Below are 16,986 nucleotides of genomic sequence, written 5' to 3'. Positions count from 1 at the left end.
ATAGAATATAATTATCATTTGAAATAACCATAATAAGGTTATTTCATTTACATTTGTATCTATGATCGCATACTGAATATTCTAAACAAATTACTCTGAATTACTTGTATAGAACTTGTTTCATTCACGAAGGTTTAACTCGTTCCAGTCTTAATACACTATGTGTCAAGAGCAGATTTTGTTTGAAAAATATGCTTTCATTTCAGGTACTAAGCTTTTAGGATCTTTTCCTTTAAATCTCGTTGAGTGAAGGCACTAATTAACGACGGCCACTTTGTTTTCTTATTATATTTTGTTTTGACTTTAAGACGTAATAGTTTACAATAACATTTTGTCTCAAGATAAAAAGTGAAGACAAATCAGACTAAACAATGCCCTCGAAACTAAAATATTATTTACTAAAATATTGTTTCCCCAACCATCAAAGCAGCACATTCCGACCTCAACACATTCAATACCTAGTGATAGAGGAATTTATTGCATAAATTGTTACTAAACCTTACATTCATAACATTTTACTGTTTCATTAATGTTTTATTATATTAAAGGTTAGTTAAATAGACACTCAACTTTCAATTTGAAAGCTCTGAATCGAGTATGATATAAAGTGATGGCAAACATTTAATGCCCGCGGTCTCCTTGCTACAAGAAGTTAGTTTGTTTAGGAAATTGTAATGTCAATTGTACATTTTCTAACGATTGAAAAAAAATGCACATTATCGAGGATATACATTTGAATTTAAATATTCACATAAAACATTTGCAAAGCTATTATTACAAATACGATATTAATCCTTATTCAAATAAATAACTTCATCATCTTAAGTATTTAATTTGGAACAAAATCGCCCTGTACATCATTTGGTTTCATTGAATATGTTAGAAGATATAATAGAGTATAATTTTAATCTCCGCAATAAAATAATCAAGAACCACGCGCGCATTTATAAAATGCTTAAAAAGTGTCATTTATATTTTGCCGCCTTGAATGTACTTTTTGTAAAAAGCTGGTTATCTCTAATAGTTCGCCCTTTAATAGTGTACATTTGATTATAAATATGTCAAAGCTTTTTTCACTACCTAAGTCATAGCACGATGAAGCTAATATACAGAATAATTAAAAATACACTATACCTGAAAGTCAAATGATGGGAAAATGGAAACTGTATCAATCTCCGCCACGCTCTCGCGGACGACTGGACATTGTGGCAACTGAAAATAAATATATTTTTATTTCTCCATTGTTAATTTCGCACAGTCCTATGTGGTAAGCATGAATGTCTCTGATTCATTTTCTCCGGACTTCATGTAAATGCTGACTAATTGTGTTAATTAAAGCATTTTTTATTTAGTAGGGAACGACCACAGCTCTCGCATTGCTTCGGTCCTGACATACCTATTTCACTTCCTCCACTATCAAAAATATATAAACAGACACACAAGTGTGTTGCCAAGCCCATGGGGTCACAGACTTTATTATTTACGAGATTTTTGCCGATGGCTTAAAATTCGTACTTTGTCACAAACCCACATCAGACAAGAATGTATAGGCAGCCTTAATTAACGCATTTTGAAAGGTGAATAATATGCTGTAGCATAAATTTATAGCAACTTAACTATTTAAATGTTGAAAACCAAAAACAAAGTGAATGATCGAAAAATTAAATTTATACGAGATCTTGAACACATGCCGTATGAATATTACTGATTTCCATATAACCATGATAGCTTTATTATCTCTTATTTTACCCCTTATACGTGGAAATTCTTTTGAAGTGCATGTGTCTGCCAACATTTCTATCATTTAGGTACCATAATGAATCAGATCAGTATTTCACTTGTTTATGGGCTACTGGAAATATATTTGAAGGAAAAATTTAAAAATTATCGGGTCTTTAGTAAGTAATAAATAATTTTATAATATTAAAGAATGAAACTGTCCCGACGTTACTAAAATTATTAAAGTTTTATAGTAATCTAGACACGAAAGCTTTACCTAATATCCAATGTCTAATACCTATAAAATGACTGAAACTATGAATAATAATGGCGAAACCATTCTTACAAAACGTCGGAACAAATATTCCAATTTTAGTATAATAAGTAAAAAACTTTTGTATGACTTGAATTAAGTTGTAATTACAAAGTGCGTAAACAAATCTTGTAATTACTCTCAATTAATTTTTAATTTAGTCGTGTCAATAAAAATATTTCCTTTTATAATAATATTGATTTAATTTATCTTCAATAGCATGAAGGTGCGTTGATTAATGATACGAGGCATGCCTTTTAAGTTTTGTCGTTTGCAGAAAAAAACACAACTAGAACCTTATAGTACTTTTTATTGTTTTTCAAAGTATTCACCACGTAGCTTAATACACTTTTCCATTCGCTTAAACCAGTTATTATAACATTAAATCCACTCTAATGTGGAGGTGTTCAAAATGGCTGACTTGAAAGCGTCGACTGCTTCTTCTCCGGACTGGAACCTTTGCCCACGAAGACTTTTCTTAATTTTTTGAAATGTAAAGAAATCGTTAGGGCTTAGGTCAGGACTGTATGGAGGATGGTCAAGAATTTCTACTTTTTCCTGCTTCAAATACTGAATTGTTTGACGAGCGCTGTGTCAGCTTGCGTTGTCGTGGTGCAGGGAGATGCGCCACTTTAAGTTAGATTTTCGAAGTTTGGCGATGACTTGTGGTAAACAAACTGTGGTATACCACTCCGCATTAACTGTTCTACGATCTTCAAGTGCAATAGTCGCAACATGGCCGGTTTTTCTAACGAACGTGGCCACCATCTTCTTTGAAGTGCTTCGAGAACGAACGAGTTTAGTCGGCTTTGGCTCGTCTTGAAAGACCCAGATTGTAGATTGTTGTATGGAATCAGGATCGTAGGCATAGATCCAAGATTCGTCATCACTGATGATGTCGTAGACGTGATTTGACTCTCTTCGGTTGAACCTTTGCAGAGTTTTCTTACACCATCTGACGCGGGCCGCCTTGTGATCGTCCGAAAGCAGATACGGTATCCAACGGCAAACTAGCTTTCTCACACCAAGCGTTTCATGCAAGATCTTCTGAATGGTTGTCCCTGAGATGCCTAATAGATCCTCTATCTCTCGATACGTCACATGACAATCTTCGAGAATTAGTTGTCTCACAGCAATGATGTTTTCTTCAGTGAAAGCGGATTTTGGGCGTCCTTCGCTAGATTGGTCACTAACACTAGTATGTCCAGGCTGGAATTCTAAATACCAGCGTTCGACAGTCCGCAGACATGGGGCTTCATCACTGAACACAGATATTAGCTCTTCAAAACACTGAAGCCGTGTCAGGCCTCTTCTAAAGTTGTAGAAAATTATTGCACGAACATTTTCCTTAGAATGGTTCATTTTCGTACGTAACTTGACAGATTCAAATCGACGCTGTGACTAAACAATAGCATTAATCCTAATACTTTTAACTGTTTTGAGATTCAAAATGTAAACACATTCGAATATAGTACAGGTCCAAATTCAAAATTGCCGGGAAATATGGAAACGACAGAACTTAAAAGGCATGCCTCGTATATGTATAAGCGAATAACTAAGACGGAGTTCCAGAGCTTTCTTGAAACATTTCAGTTAGTATCCTGCAGTGTTTAGCACAACCATTTCAAAGGGGAATCGCCGAGTCATTTGATACTAAATTCATTAAGATCTGGGCAACAGATGGGGTACATATGTGTAGCATAAAAAAATCAACGTTATAATTGATTAGTTAAAGCTAAAACTATGTAATCAAGCGGCAGTTTCTGTTGAAAGAGATACAAACTTACTTTTTCAGAGTCTTGGCTACGGGTACTTTTTAGATGGATGACCTTTTCGCTGCTTAAGTTGTAACCTAAAACAAAAATACATTTCAATAATTAAATTATATAGCAAAACAAGAAAAATTATTGCAAAAACATTTTCTATTTCTATACACGATTATTATGAACATTTTACAATTACTATTATTAAAATAAAGCTGCAACTCGAGTAGCGTTGGCTTAGTGGCTTCAGCATGCTACTCTCATCCTTGAGGTCGTAGGTTCGATCCACGGCTGTGCACCAATGGACTTACTATGTGCGCTTTTAATATTCGCTCCCACGGTGAGGAAAGCGGCTTGTCTTGGACCCAAAAAGTTGACAGCGTGTGTCAGGCACAGGAGGTTGATTATCTACTTGCCTATTACATTGACAAATGATAAATCTAGGCCGAGACCTAAAAATGTTGTAGCGCTACTGTTTTTTTTAAATTTATTTTAATGCAGCAACTCTAAGGCAGCCCGGTTGATGATAATATAAAACGAACTTTTAAGTTATTTATTATGATAATTGTATATATTGATGTATAATGTCGCATACGCATATACATGTACGCGTGTTTGACTAGAGCTAAGAACAATTATTAGCACTAGAGATGCTGTTGACGAATCACAATCAAACAGAACGCGCCATCCTTTCATCTTACGTTTTACTTTCACCCCATGTATCCGGTTTTTTTCTATGAATATGTTATTATTATTCTTAACTATCCTACAAAATCACATTCTTCTATACTTTAGTGAAAACATGTTGATTATGATATTTGATATCAATTTCACAAATTACTTTGTTAAATATAATACAAATTTTGTTTCTTTAGACCAATAATATTTTGTGTATTAAAATGCCTAGCAATAAACGCTTTATTTATTAATTAAAACATGCCACAGCTGAAGTTTACAGGTCTCCAACACCTCGTCTGGCAAACATTACGTCCGAATTAACAATTTAATCTTTTAAATATTGTTACGAAGATTGACTGAAATTGTTCTCGATTTTTCCACCAATTAGAGACACCAAGCTGAAAAGTTGTTTCTGACCGTTTCAGGAGGGTCAATCCCTCCCTCGTTTTATGGAGCCTGAAACATTTTTTCAGCTAGTTTCAGACCAAGCGTAGTGGAGTGTTACAGTTTGGGAGCGTTCAAGTATTACGTCACGCAATTTTTGGAGATTAATGACCCCCCCATGTAACGCGTCGTAAAGTTTTTCTGTACCCAATAGTAAACCGTTTCGTGACCACCCGTGTCTAAAAGTTACCATTAGGTGGTGTCAAGTACTGGAAAGTCGAAAATAATATTAACAATAACGCGTAATTAATTCCCGCCCCGCCTAGATTGTTCTCGAATATCATATAATGTAAACAGCCCGAGCTGAGCTGTAAAGGCCCTTAAGGCCAACAGCGAGATTCCTTACAAAAAAAAAACCCACCACTTCAGTTTCGATTGCGATACCAAGAGATTGACACCGAAGAGATAAAGTGCGAATAGTGATACGAAGTACTGTATTAAGTGCGCGTAATTGAAGTAATTAGTAAAAGTATTTTGTGTGTGGAAATTAGTGTATTTCTGCGCATAATTTGTGTCTTTTTAGCGTTTACAAATTCGTCAATGATTTAGTTATAAATAAACCCTTCTATGGCGTTTTCTATCCGATCCCCTAGCTCGTAACAATATGAATAACTAGCATACAGATTTCGTATGCGAATAGCTATCTCGATATTTTCAGCCACCATTGAGGTTTCAGTTGCTAGCGCGTGTTATCGGATTTTATGCAAATGTTACAATTATAGAGCTGATGAACCCAGAGCATGTCGATCGATTCTCAAAATTCAATTTTAACTGTCCGATCACACCAATTTCAGGCCTTAGCGCTATGATACGATAGTTTCATAGCAGTTTAGTAGTTTACATCAATATCGAACGCTAAACGAAACTATCGTAAAATATAATATATAATGCCAATATTTGACAGCACGATTGCGTCGGTTTTTATTTATGGGCGGTTCACGCGGGCTACATCTGTATCTAAATGCTAACACATACAGTCGATTATACCATGAGCTTTTTAAAAAAATCCAGTTGAGATGCTGTTAAGTTTGAGTTCCTAAATTTAATATGTACCATATTTGCGTACGTTTAAACTGAAACGTATTGGAATAATAAAACCCAACGAGAGAAGGATAATTTTGTTTGTGGTTTCTACGTAAGTTTTGCAATATAGCTGTCAAACGACATATGATTCTATAATAATATCTAAAATATATTTTAAATAATTCCTAGATCACAATAAGCTATTATGTTTCAGTATATATAATCATTTAATATAAAACCATTATTTTGATATATTTTAAACGTTTTCTGGTGCGATTGTATTACACAAAGTACGTCTAGAGCCAAATGCAATTTTCAAAACGCTTGGTATTAGTAAAATATTGTGTACCGGGCTATTAATAGGTACAACGAGACCTCCTTTGTCTGTGACAGAAAAAGATATGGCCGTCCACGTAGTGTTCGTACGAAAAAGGTGGTCAAAGCAGGAAGTGAAAGATTTCGAAGAAATCCTGTCCGAAAGTAAAAGATTTTATCTCGGAGATGAAGATAGCACCTGTAGCATGTCGCGTATTTTAAAATATAACTTAGGACTTGTAGCCTATAAGAAACGTACTGGTAATTTCTTAACTGATAATTTAAAAAATAATTGGTTGGTAAAATCCAAACAACTACTGAAGCGGTACTCAAAGGGAGGTCACAGAAAAAAATTGTTTACGGTTGAGATTTTTTTTACAATCGAGCAAAATTATACCAGACAAAATGGCCGTATTTATGCTCAAAGCTCTAAGGTAGCTTCTAATTAGTCGACAGAGTGCAACGTAGGCACTACCCGACTTAAGTGATGGTTTCGTGGGGTTGTTAGCTATGAAGGAGTGACTCAGCCATACTTTCATGAAAAAGGTATTAAAACATCGGCACAAGTGTATCAAGATACCATTCATGAGAATGTAGTGAAGTCCCTTAACAACATCATGTTCAATAACCAACAACGGTCCTTCCAACAAGACACGGCGCCGGTCACAAAGCTCGGTCTACGCAGTCTTGTTTGAAAACGAACATTTCGGACAAACGCCATGATAATTTGGAGACCCTTAAACAATCCGTACGATTGGCAGTGAAGAATTTTCCCATGGAAAGAGTGCGTGCTTCAACGTTTAAAGGACTGTATTGCAGCCAATGGAAACCACTTCGAATAAGCTTTTTCTATTTTAAATTGTTTTATATTTATGTATTAAACTAACTCACTGTAAATGTAATAAATGTTATTTGCAATAGAAAAAATGTTTTTTTATTTGTTTTAGTATTTGTGGCAAGACTAGGTATATGTTTATACTCAATTGAACATTGTCTGACATCTTTTTCTATCTTGATAGCGTGTATAAGAATAAATACTGGTAATAGAATAATTTTAGACAGCTTGTTATTTACACATTATCAATGTGAAAAATACCTATGTTTTTAAAGAAACAAAACAGCAGAGGAGATAATACAACTCAAGAAAATAATAAGGAAGATTTTATGTATGCTAAATACTATACAGCATTCTTATTTATTGAAGAGCCGGTAGCCAAGACACCATTTTAGCTAATAAAAGGAATTCTTTTCACCTGCAGTATCTTAAAACTTGAAATTTAATCTCATCACGGCTTTGCACCAGTGGAATTTTAATATAAAGTCACTTGCTCGTAGATTAAAATATCGTGAGGAAACTGGCATGCCTTAGAACCAAAAATAGACGGCGTGTCAGGCTTATAAAGCTTTTAGGCAAAAGGCAAGTAATAAAAAATAATAAAATGAAACGAAATTTGAGACTAATACCAATGGTTTTAGCGCAAATATTATTTTCTTTATTGACTTATTAAATCAAAAATATATAAATGAACATGATAATATTATTTATTGATCGCAGATTACACCCGTTTCTTGATAATTTTATTGACGAGCTAATCACATGTCACACATTTTCAGGTCTTAAGACATAGGTTTCCTGACGTAGCAAGTGAGCAAGTATTAATTGTACATAGAATGAGAAATCTATCTAACCGTGATTCGAACGCACGACCTCAGGGTCGAGTATCGCTTCATCCACTAGTAGCCTAGGCTCTTATATACAGTAATAGAGATATAAATACGCAAATAAAGCGCATGTGTGAAACGTTTTACGCGAAAAATGTAAAGTGCCTACGAGTAATCGATTCGATATACTTCTTGATACTGTTCAGTCGTGATTTACCTTGATCTACTATGTGTTTGAATTATTCTCACTATAATGTAAGCGCGTGCTTCTAGTTCGCCATGCATACTGCCAATAGATAATAACTTTTGTTTTCTTTAATTATATATTTAATATTATCACGTGAACCGTAGTGCGATGGTTCCCGCGCCTATTACTCTTGGTCGCTCTACACCTACAGCATTTTACTTATTTTTATTTAATAGTTTATTGTTATTATTATTACAATCCACATCTTTTAAAAAAAAAAGATATTTACTAAAAAAAACAATATAGTCAAAACGGATAACACCATATACATCACTCTCTGTCCTGTGCCACCTTCCGCCAATCGCTGGGTTTCAGCTACATCAGGTCTTCCTCCACTCGCTGGAAGTTTCTCGTTTCGAAGACCAAGACACTTTTTGAGTCGCAGTGCCAGCGGAGTAAGTATTTGAGTGGATTTACAGTGGTCCTGTTGTGATTTCTTAAATATCTCTTGACAATGTCTGCTGTTTGCACAATGCGAATGGGAATATCGGTAGCAGATATTAATTTTTTTATGAGAAATAAACGAGTATTACATATTAGTTGATGAATATATAGTTTTATTTGATTATTCTATTTTCGTAAAAAAAGAACTAGAGAAGAATCTAAAAAAAGATTATTTATCGTTCGTTTAAATGATTTATTTTCTGATATTAATATTTGCAATTATTTACATAAATATTCGTATTAACACTCTTACGATAACGTTTGTTGAATTCATATTTAAGCCCTTTATAAAGGATAGAACGGAATATATTTCAATTCACTAATATATCCAAAGGCAAATTAATAAACATTTACCAATTCATATAATATTCGGGTTGATTCAATACTGAGGAATAGTCTTTAGTCAGAAATTGTTAAAGGAACTTACCGTTTTCAGAGTAAATCTAAATGGCAACTCCAATGCGCCTCAAAGTGAAATCGACAAATTGAATGCGAACAAAAAGACTGGCTCAAATGCAGGAGTTAAAAGCTTATACTTTTTAATCGACTCCCTCCTTCAAAATCACCTATGCAATAAAACTCTTAATTGATTAAGAGTAGCTAGTAGTAGAATAATTAGTAGTAGTAGAATTAGCTTATTATATATCATATAATCTCAAATTAAAATTTTTTATGATATTTTATTAAGAAAGCTTAGTTATATCACTCATATATAATATTTTATTTGCGTTTCTTCGTTGGATATATTTAAACTCCTGCAAATACTCGGAAGTTTTAAATTAGAATGCTCTAATATAACATTCGAATATAAAAAGATATCTAAAATTATATTTTTATAAATTAATTTAATCGAAATCGAACATTTAATGTAAACCAATCGCAATTACATTTCTGATACATATAACCAAAACAATTGCCTGTGATAACTCTCTATTCAGAAACAATTGTGTGTGTAGTATATTGAAATTACTGTGATTGCATCCGCTGTCAAATCAATCAGCTTACTACACTATATCTAGAATTCATATACATATATTGTGTAAGCCTGGCTTGTACACTATTAACCCCGCCTGCGGGTTGGCTTTTGTAATATTAGATAGATAGATTAAACGACATACACAAGGTAGTCAGTGCCTTCTTTTTTATTAAACAGAACTGAACAGTTTGACTAAAGTGAGATGTGGCCTATAGGAGAGTCTATCCAGGAGTTTAAAAGCCACTTATACCCATATTATACTGTCTAGGAAAGATTGACGAGGGCAAGGAGGTCCACTCCTTTGCTGTTTTTAAAAGAAACGACGAACCAAATCGTGCAGTGCGGCACATGGGAATGTTGACTACGAAGGTGAAACTCCAGCGTGCTTCTAGATTAGCGTCGTCTTTTTTTTATAGAACAGGGGGCAAACGGGCAGGAGGCTCACCTGTGATAAGTAATGCCGCCGCTCATGGACACTCTTAATTCCAGAGGGCTCGCAAGTGCGTTGCCGGCCTTGGTACGCTCTTTTCTTGAAGGACCCTAAGTCGAATTGGTCCGGAAATTTTTCAGTGGGCAGCTGGATCCACAGTGGTGGTGCGCGGCAAAAACTGCCTTGAAAAACGCTCGTTGTAGAACGGCACACGTGTAGGTGATACGGATGGAATTTCGTATTCTGCCTCGACGTCCGATGATGAAATTTGAAAGGGGAAGTGTAGTTCCATGGAGCATTCTATAAAGTTTAATCTATAGAAGACAGAATCTATACGCAAAGTGAGTGACCATGGGCGGCACTATTTAAAATTATAATTAGTTATCACGTGCGCCCTATTCTGTAAAAAGTACACATCGTCCCCACTATCGAGGCCACAAGTTTTAGTTCATGCTCAAAGCAAAACGAGTAATTTTCATACCGTAGTTAAGTAATGAATTTATTATTCTCAAGGTAAAATAGGTATTTCTACCATGTGACCTGATTTTTTTTTACCGCTAACAGTATTTAAAGTAATACATTAAAAGTAATACAATAATCCTAGAATAAGAACATATATCTCTTATATACAAATGTACATAAATAAATAATTCAGTGGCGCTACAACCTCTTTAGGCCTTGGCCTCAGATTTCTGAATCTGTTTCATGATCATTTTTAAATCTAATAAGCAAGTAGGTGATCAGCCTCCAGTGCCTAACACACGCCGTCGACTTTTTGGGTCTAAGACATGTCGGTTGCCTCACGATGTTTTCCTTCACCGTTCGAGCAAATGTTAAACGCGCACATAGAAAGAAAATCCATTGGTGCACAGCCGGGGATCGAACCGGACAGATACATATCTACCTCTCGAAAGCTTACGGAAATCGAACTTGGAATATATGCCAGGTATTAGAGATTAGTATGCCCCGGAGACATTAATTTTGCATTTTTGTAACACTTTTGCAGTGCTATTTTCATCGGAAACGCCCTAGTTTATCCACACGCTGCTAAACGACATATATTCCGTGGTGTAAAATGTACGACGCTTTTTAATATAACAATAACTAATAGTTTCCAATTAGTAAATTTAAATCAACACGTATCGCATAATACATACTAATGGGATTGCTAATCAATATCAATTTCACAACAATTCCCAGAACGTACTTTTCCTATATACGCATTATTAAACACGCACTGAGTGTAATTCATAATTTTGTAAATGGTGAATAATTAAAATAAAAAAGACTTTTCATTCCTTAACAACTATTACATACAAATTAAAATTATTTATAAAAATGTTACCAATATTTTTTTACTAAAATTAATCGCAAAATATTGCTAACCGCAAATCTCGAAGACGGCCTAGACCAATTCGAGTATTTTTTAAATATTTATTTGTTGAACTCTGAGGAAGGTTTTTATAGACAGAAATATTGTTAAATAAAAAAAAACAAAAATAGTTTTATTTGTAGATAGGATTCTATTTCGGAAAAGCGAACAGTCTCTATGCGGTAGCATAGCATAATGTTACATATGTTTTAAAGGTAGACTAAGTAAAAAATCATATTAAGGCAAGGCGAAAAGAAGTTCGCGAAGTCAGCTAGTATAAAATAAAAGAACTAGTAAATTCTTAGTTGTAAGGACCTCTTCACGAGTTAAGGAGAAGGACCTACAGACTACAATTTTTTTCTGTATCCTTAGCCCAGTCTATCCAAAATTCTCACTGTCTACCGCTCCAGTGGCCTGTGACCTCTCTCTCCTTTTCGGGGTGGACCAGGTCAACCCGTTACTTTCTTCGTCCAAGTGACATCGTTGCGTCAAAATGTGACCTGCCCATTTCTATTAAAATTTTTGGGTGTAATAGCGCCTATAAAATTAGTTTTTTTTCTTACAATCAGTATACTACGATCCATGGCTCTTTGACACGTTCCTATTTATAGTATTGTAGTATAATTTATACAAAGCTTATAGCTTTATAAGTCACATACAAAAGTTCAATTGTATAAAAAAACATTGGCGCTACAACCTCTTTAAGTCTTGGCGTCAGATTTCTGAATCAGTTTCATGATCATTTTTAAATCTAACAAGCAAGTAGGTGATCAGCCTCCAGTGCCTGACACACAACGTCGACTTTTTGGGTCTAAGACATTTCGGTTTTCTCACGATGTTTTCCTTCACCATTCGAGCACATGTTAAATGCGCACATAGAAAGATAGTCCATTGGTGCACAGCCGGGGATCGAACCTACGACCTCAGGTATGAGAGTCGCACGCTGAAGCCACTAGGCCAACACTGCTCCAATTGTATAAAGCTTAAGATATTATGTATGAGCTTCATTTTTACCTAGCGCCACGAGGAATATATTATGGCGTTGGAATGGATGGATGGAACTTACCCGGCTTCTGAATACCAGGAAGTCGTGATAGTTCCTATATATAATCGGTAGATTCCCATATCCCATGTTTAAGCAACGTATAAATTTACAATACGGATGTTCAAAAGGGTGCCTATAAACTAAGCCTTTATAAAAACTGAATAAACGTTAACTTTATATATGAAAGGTTAACTTTTTTACAAAATACTCTTCTTATTTTCAAAATACTTTTTGCTAAACATAAAACTCTAAATACTTAAAGATTTTATTTCCAATATTATTCGTAAAGCATATATGACAATGGAAGCCAAAAAAACAAACAGTTTAAAACATATCAGAATAACCCAATTTAAATTTTTCAATTTGGTAAAGACAATTACTCACGTTAATTCACATGTCACAAATTACACGTGGTAATCATTTTTTAATTAAATGTGTTCGAAGAAATATTCAAATTTATTTTAATCTTATATACGTTTATGAATATGTTAAACTATTTCAGTAAATAGTACTTAATATTTAATTCCTCTGTTCTTTTCATAAACTGTTTTGTTCGACTGTATTATTAAAAAGCGCTTTACAGTCAAACGTAGACATTTTCTTATTTTTTTTCAAAACTATGCGACAATACTCATGCAATAAAGACTAAAATAAGAAGTCTCTCGCTGTTATATACTTAATATAAAATCAATATCGTTTTCTAGACAGCCCTGAAAAAGATGTTTCAAGCATCTCAAAGAGACTTCAAAGGTCGATCTAGGCATTCTACCTACAGGGCTCCGACAAGCAATTGCGTGTAATTTCTTGGTCTCTTGACCTTTGACTAAACTGTCTTTTACGGTGGTACAATTGCCATCGTGCTCGTCATAAGAGATGGTTGGTCGTTGTCTATTCAAACACGAAGAACAAATTAAGTCAAAATAATCACCCCGAAAATAAAACCGGCAACCATCCGAAAGTATTAAAGAATTTCCGCAACACTTTTCAGTAAGTTCGTTTGTTTAATACAAAATACGAGGAAAAAAGTTATCTGTAATCGGCTTAAATTCATTCTATAAATTATGTTGGACTGGTTACTGGAGCGAAAATGGCATTGTTGTTTCAGCTCACAAATGAACTAAACTAAAAATATCATTCACCATTTCTCCCGTGATCATTTATTGTACGCTATTGTTTAAATTTTACTTTTAATTTAAGTTTCCCTTTGAGTTTGTGAAATTGAAATACGTATGAATATTCCAGGTGTATTTCACGATGATATGAAAACAACTGTAAAAAACTGACAACAACAGTTGTTTAGACACAACACAAAATAGTTTGAACTGTCTTGTTCAATAAACATTTGTTCGAACTCATTTAATTAAAAAATGATTAAAGTACTAAATATCTTTTACATGTAACATCGTTTTAGGAGTTAGCAAAAAGTAAACGGATTACGCGCTTGAACGTTTGCTTTGAAGCTTTCAATTAGTTTTAAAATGTTAGGACAAGCAGATCAATTTTCAAACCACGGCGTATAAATCCGTATTAAGTATATATTTAATAGATTGCGTCTGTTACATACTTTATTTTTCTTTAAGCAAGTAGGTGTTTTTCCTTCTGGGCCTGACACACAATTTCTAGATCTATGACATGTCAATTTCCTCGGTTTATAGCCATAGCATGTGTTGATTTGCGCAAATAGAAACTTAATCCATTGGTGCTCCGGAAATTAAATGCACTATCACAAGTCCACGGTCGAGAGATTAACACTATTTTGACATCCCTGATAAGTCACCTTGCTTATATAACAATTATGTATCCTATAACGTAAATAAATAAATTGATATGTTTTAGCGGCTACAACAGCGATGTTTTAAATATCTCCCCACGTAAAAAACATACTCTCCACACTCTTTTATGTAGTGTAAGATATTCTAAAATTTAAACTTAAATGAATGTATTTTTGTGTGTTTTTTTTTAATAAAACCCCCTGCTTTGCAGGCACTGAGAGAAGACTCACTAATACATAGCCGGCATAAAGGAATCAGTACGCTGCGTTAATAAATTTATTAATTCATTTGAATCACATTTTATAAGGCTGACCAAAAAAATATATAAAAGATTTTATTTATTCGAAGTTGAATATTGAAATGTACAAAAGATTTTTAATACGAGCATCAATGTGCTTTGTAAATTCTCAGATTTGTATTTTCTAAGAAGCCGTACACTATAGATGTACAAAAAACAGCGTAGAGGTTACACGGGTTCAAAGCAGACATAACAATGTTACGACTGGAGGTCACAGTGGAGTCGAGCAAAGGGTCGAAATCCCTTCAGTAGCCTCGCCCTCCGGGTATATCGAGTACGACGAAGCTTTAAGGTAAATATTACAACGCAATGTGTACTATAAATTATTGTAATTTAATTAATTATAATTTTCATATCACTCGGATTTACATTCATATGTTATGTATTGACGCGCAGAGTTAAGCTTTGTTAATTTTTCTTAATACAATCTTCGACAAGCTTTTAACCAGTATTAACCGACCCCTCCCTTTACCGAACCCAATCCGTCAAAACGTTTCTATTTCTTCAACTTTGTAATACAATAATAGTGGCCATACATAACTGACCTACAACATAATTTCTGCACCTCATCCGCAATAATATTAATACCCTTTGATAGAGTATACTGTCGACACCAGCCTTGTGTGTTGTAGTCTGTAGATAACTGATGCTTATTCAATATCAGGCGATGCAAAGTGGGATTAGTAGCAAAGCGATGCTCTCCCTACTTCGATCAATTATACTGTGACACAGTCGATACAATGTACAGTCGCATTCACTACCACCTGACCTGTACGAATGCAATTTTGTACCTCGGAATAGAAAAGGTATTTCGAATAATTTTCACGTCCAAACCTTTGACACACACAACAAGTTAACGATAAGGGTGGAATTTTGAACTCGTTTTCTCAGTCAGTTGAAATAAATAAATTATGATTTGTCGGGTTTATTTGCAATGGTCGGATTTATTTCTAGCGTGTTAATGCTGTTTTCATTGTTTTCAAATCAAAGGTACGTTTCCTTTGAAATTGCTATTTCTATTGTTTTCTTTTCCTTCAGATGACAAAAAAGTCTCATCCTCTGCCCTACCTATCTAAACATCAAAAAGTAATATGGAATTTCACGTGAAATCCCAGCCTCGATTAATAAAGGATGCACTCGAATAGATAATACTGCGAGAGAATTCGTTTTCCCTTATGAAAACAAACAGTGGACACTGGTTTTATTAGTTTCCATACCGGATTTGTTTGTGCAACGGTCGAAGTGCAAAGAAACAGCGATCTTTTTTTTGAGCATTCGAATGTCACCACATGGAACCTTCAGAACTTGCAAAATAAAATAACATTATTTATGTCATATATATGTTCTATGTCCATATGTCATATGCCATGCCGTAGCAATTTTTTATTTCAGCGTGGTGCTACATGCACAATTGCACATGCGTGTTGGAGCCCTCGGTAGATACAGGCATATATATTTAAATGTTTCGAATAATTTTGGATTTTTTTTTACAGTCTTCTAGAATACACAAGATTGGAAGTTTCAAATTACGATCATATACCTGAAATGCTGCATTAAAAAACACTCGGTCTTGGCCTCAGAGCAGGTACTTCATAACTCCGTTTTTGTACCACGCGATTACAAGGTTACAGAATCACTACGTATGTAAAAATAACTATGTATATCGAAATTGTATATTGGAAATTTGAGCGTACCAGCCCAAATATCTGTATCCATTACCTTGACCACAATACAGTCAGTATAGCAGACTTTTGTGTTGATTTTAGGGTCCTAGACGTTTTTAGCATGTTTTCCCTCATCGTGTGCCGCTAGACATTTCACACATAGACACAAAAATTGATAGATGAACATTGTGCAGCCAGCCCCAGGATAAATGGACTTTTTATTCAATTGATTGATCAGCGCGTTCTACGAACCTTTTTAGCGTTCTTAAAACATATATTTTTTACCTAAGATAATATTGGTATAAATTGTATGCAACGGAGACGTATCGCAATGTATGTATTTACATTATCGTGTCATTTAAATACAATGTCAAGGGAAGTTAGAGGTTATCGTTTAACTACTAAATAATATTAATTTTTGGCAGTTATTAGGTTAAGATTTCGCAAGAATTTCACTTTTAAAATTGAAACATACACTTTTAGTCATGTATATTTTATTATTTATCAACAGAAAACGTACTTGTCTAAATTAATAGCGCAATTAGCACCAGTTGAGAGTTTATACGGAGAGATCCCAAGTTTGCGAAATTATCGCCTGGAAAATACATGAACTTTATTGAAATTGCATAATAAACGCGATCGCTTTAGTTATAACATCACTACGAGCGAATTAACGCGGTTGAATGATGGGCCAATTTATTTAATAAAGTATGAATATATTGAAAAATTCACACATTTTACTTGATATCAACCTTATAGGTACCAAAATCGAGTTTTGGTTCAAACGCTTGATTAAATTTATCATCTCTTTATAGAATTAT

The 16,986-nt window shown here is 34.3% G+C and overlaps 1 protein-coding gene across 1 annotated transcript in view; it reads right to left on the bottom strand.

Annotated features, from left to right (window-relative positions):
* LOC125062220 (alpha-mannosidase 2) overlaps nucleotides 1–16,986 on the bottom strand; it is a 42,092-nt gene that overhangs the window by 7,421 nt on the left and 17,685 nt on the right. The window contains exons 3-4 of the mRNA XM_047667987.1: nucleotides 3,820–3,884; nucleotides 1,135–1,212 (exon numbers count right to left, since the gene is read on the bottom strand). Coding sequence (XP_047523943.1) covers nucleotides 1,135–1,212; nucleotides 3,820–3,884 — 143 coding nt within the window. The remainder of the gene's footprint in view (nucleotides 1–1,134; nucleotides 1,213–3,819; nucleotides 3,885–16,986) is intronic.

This window comes from Pieris napi, chromosome Z, assembly GCF_905475465.1.
Source record: "Pieris napi chromosome Z, ilPieNapi1.2, whole genome shotgun sequence".
Taxonomy (NCBI): Eukaryota; Metazoa; Arthropoda; class Insecta; order Lepidoptera; family Pieridae; genus Pieris; species Pieris napi.
Note: the sequence above shows the minus strand (reverse complement) of the source record. Positions and strands in the feature narration are given on the sequence as shown.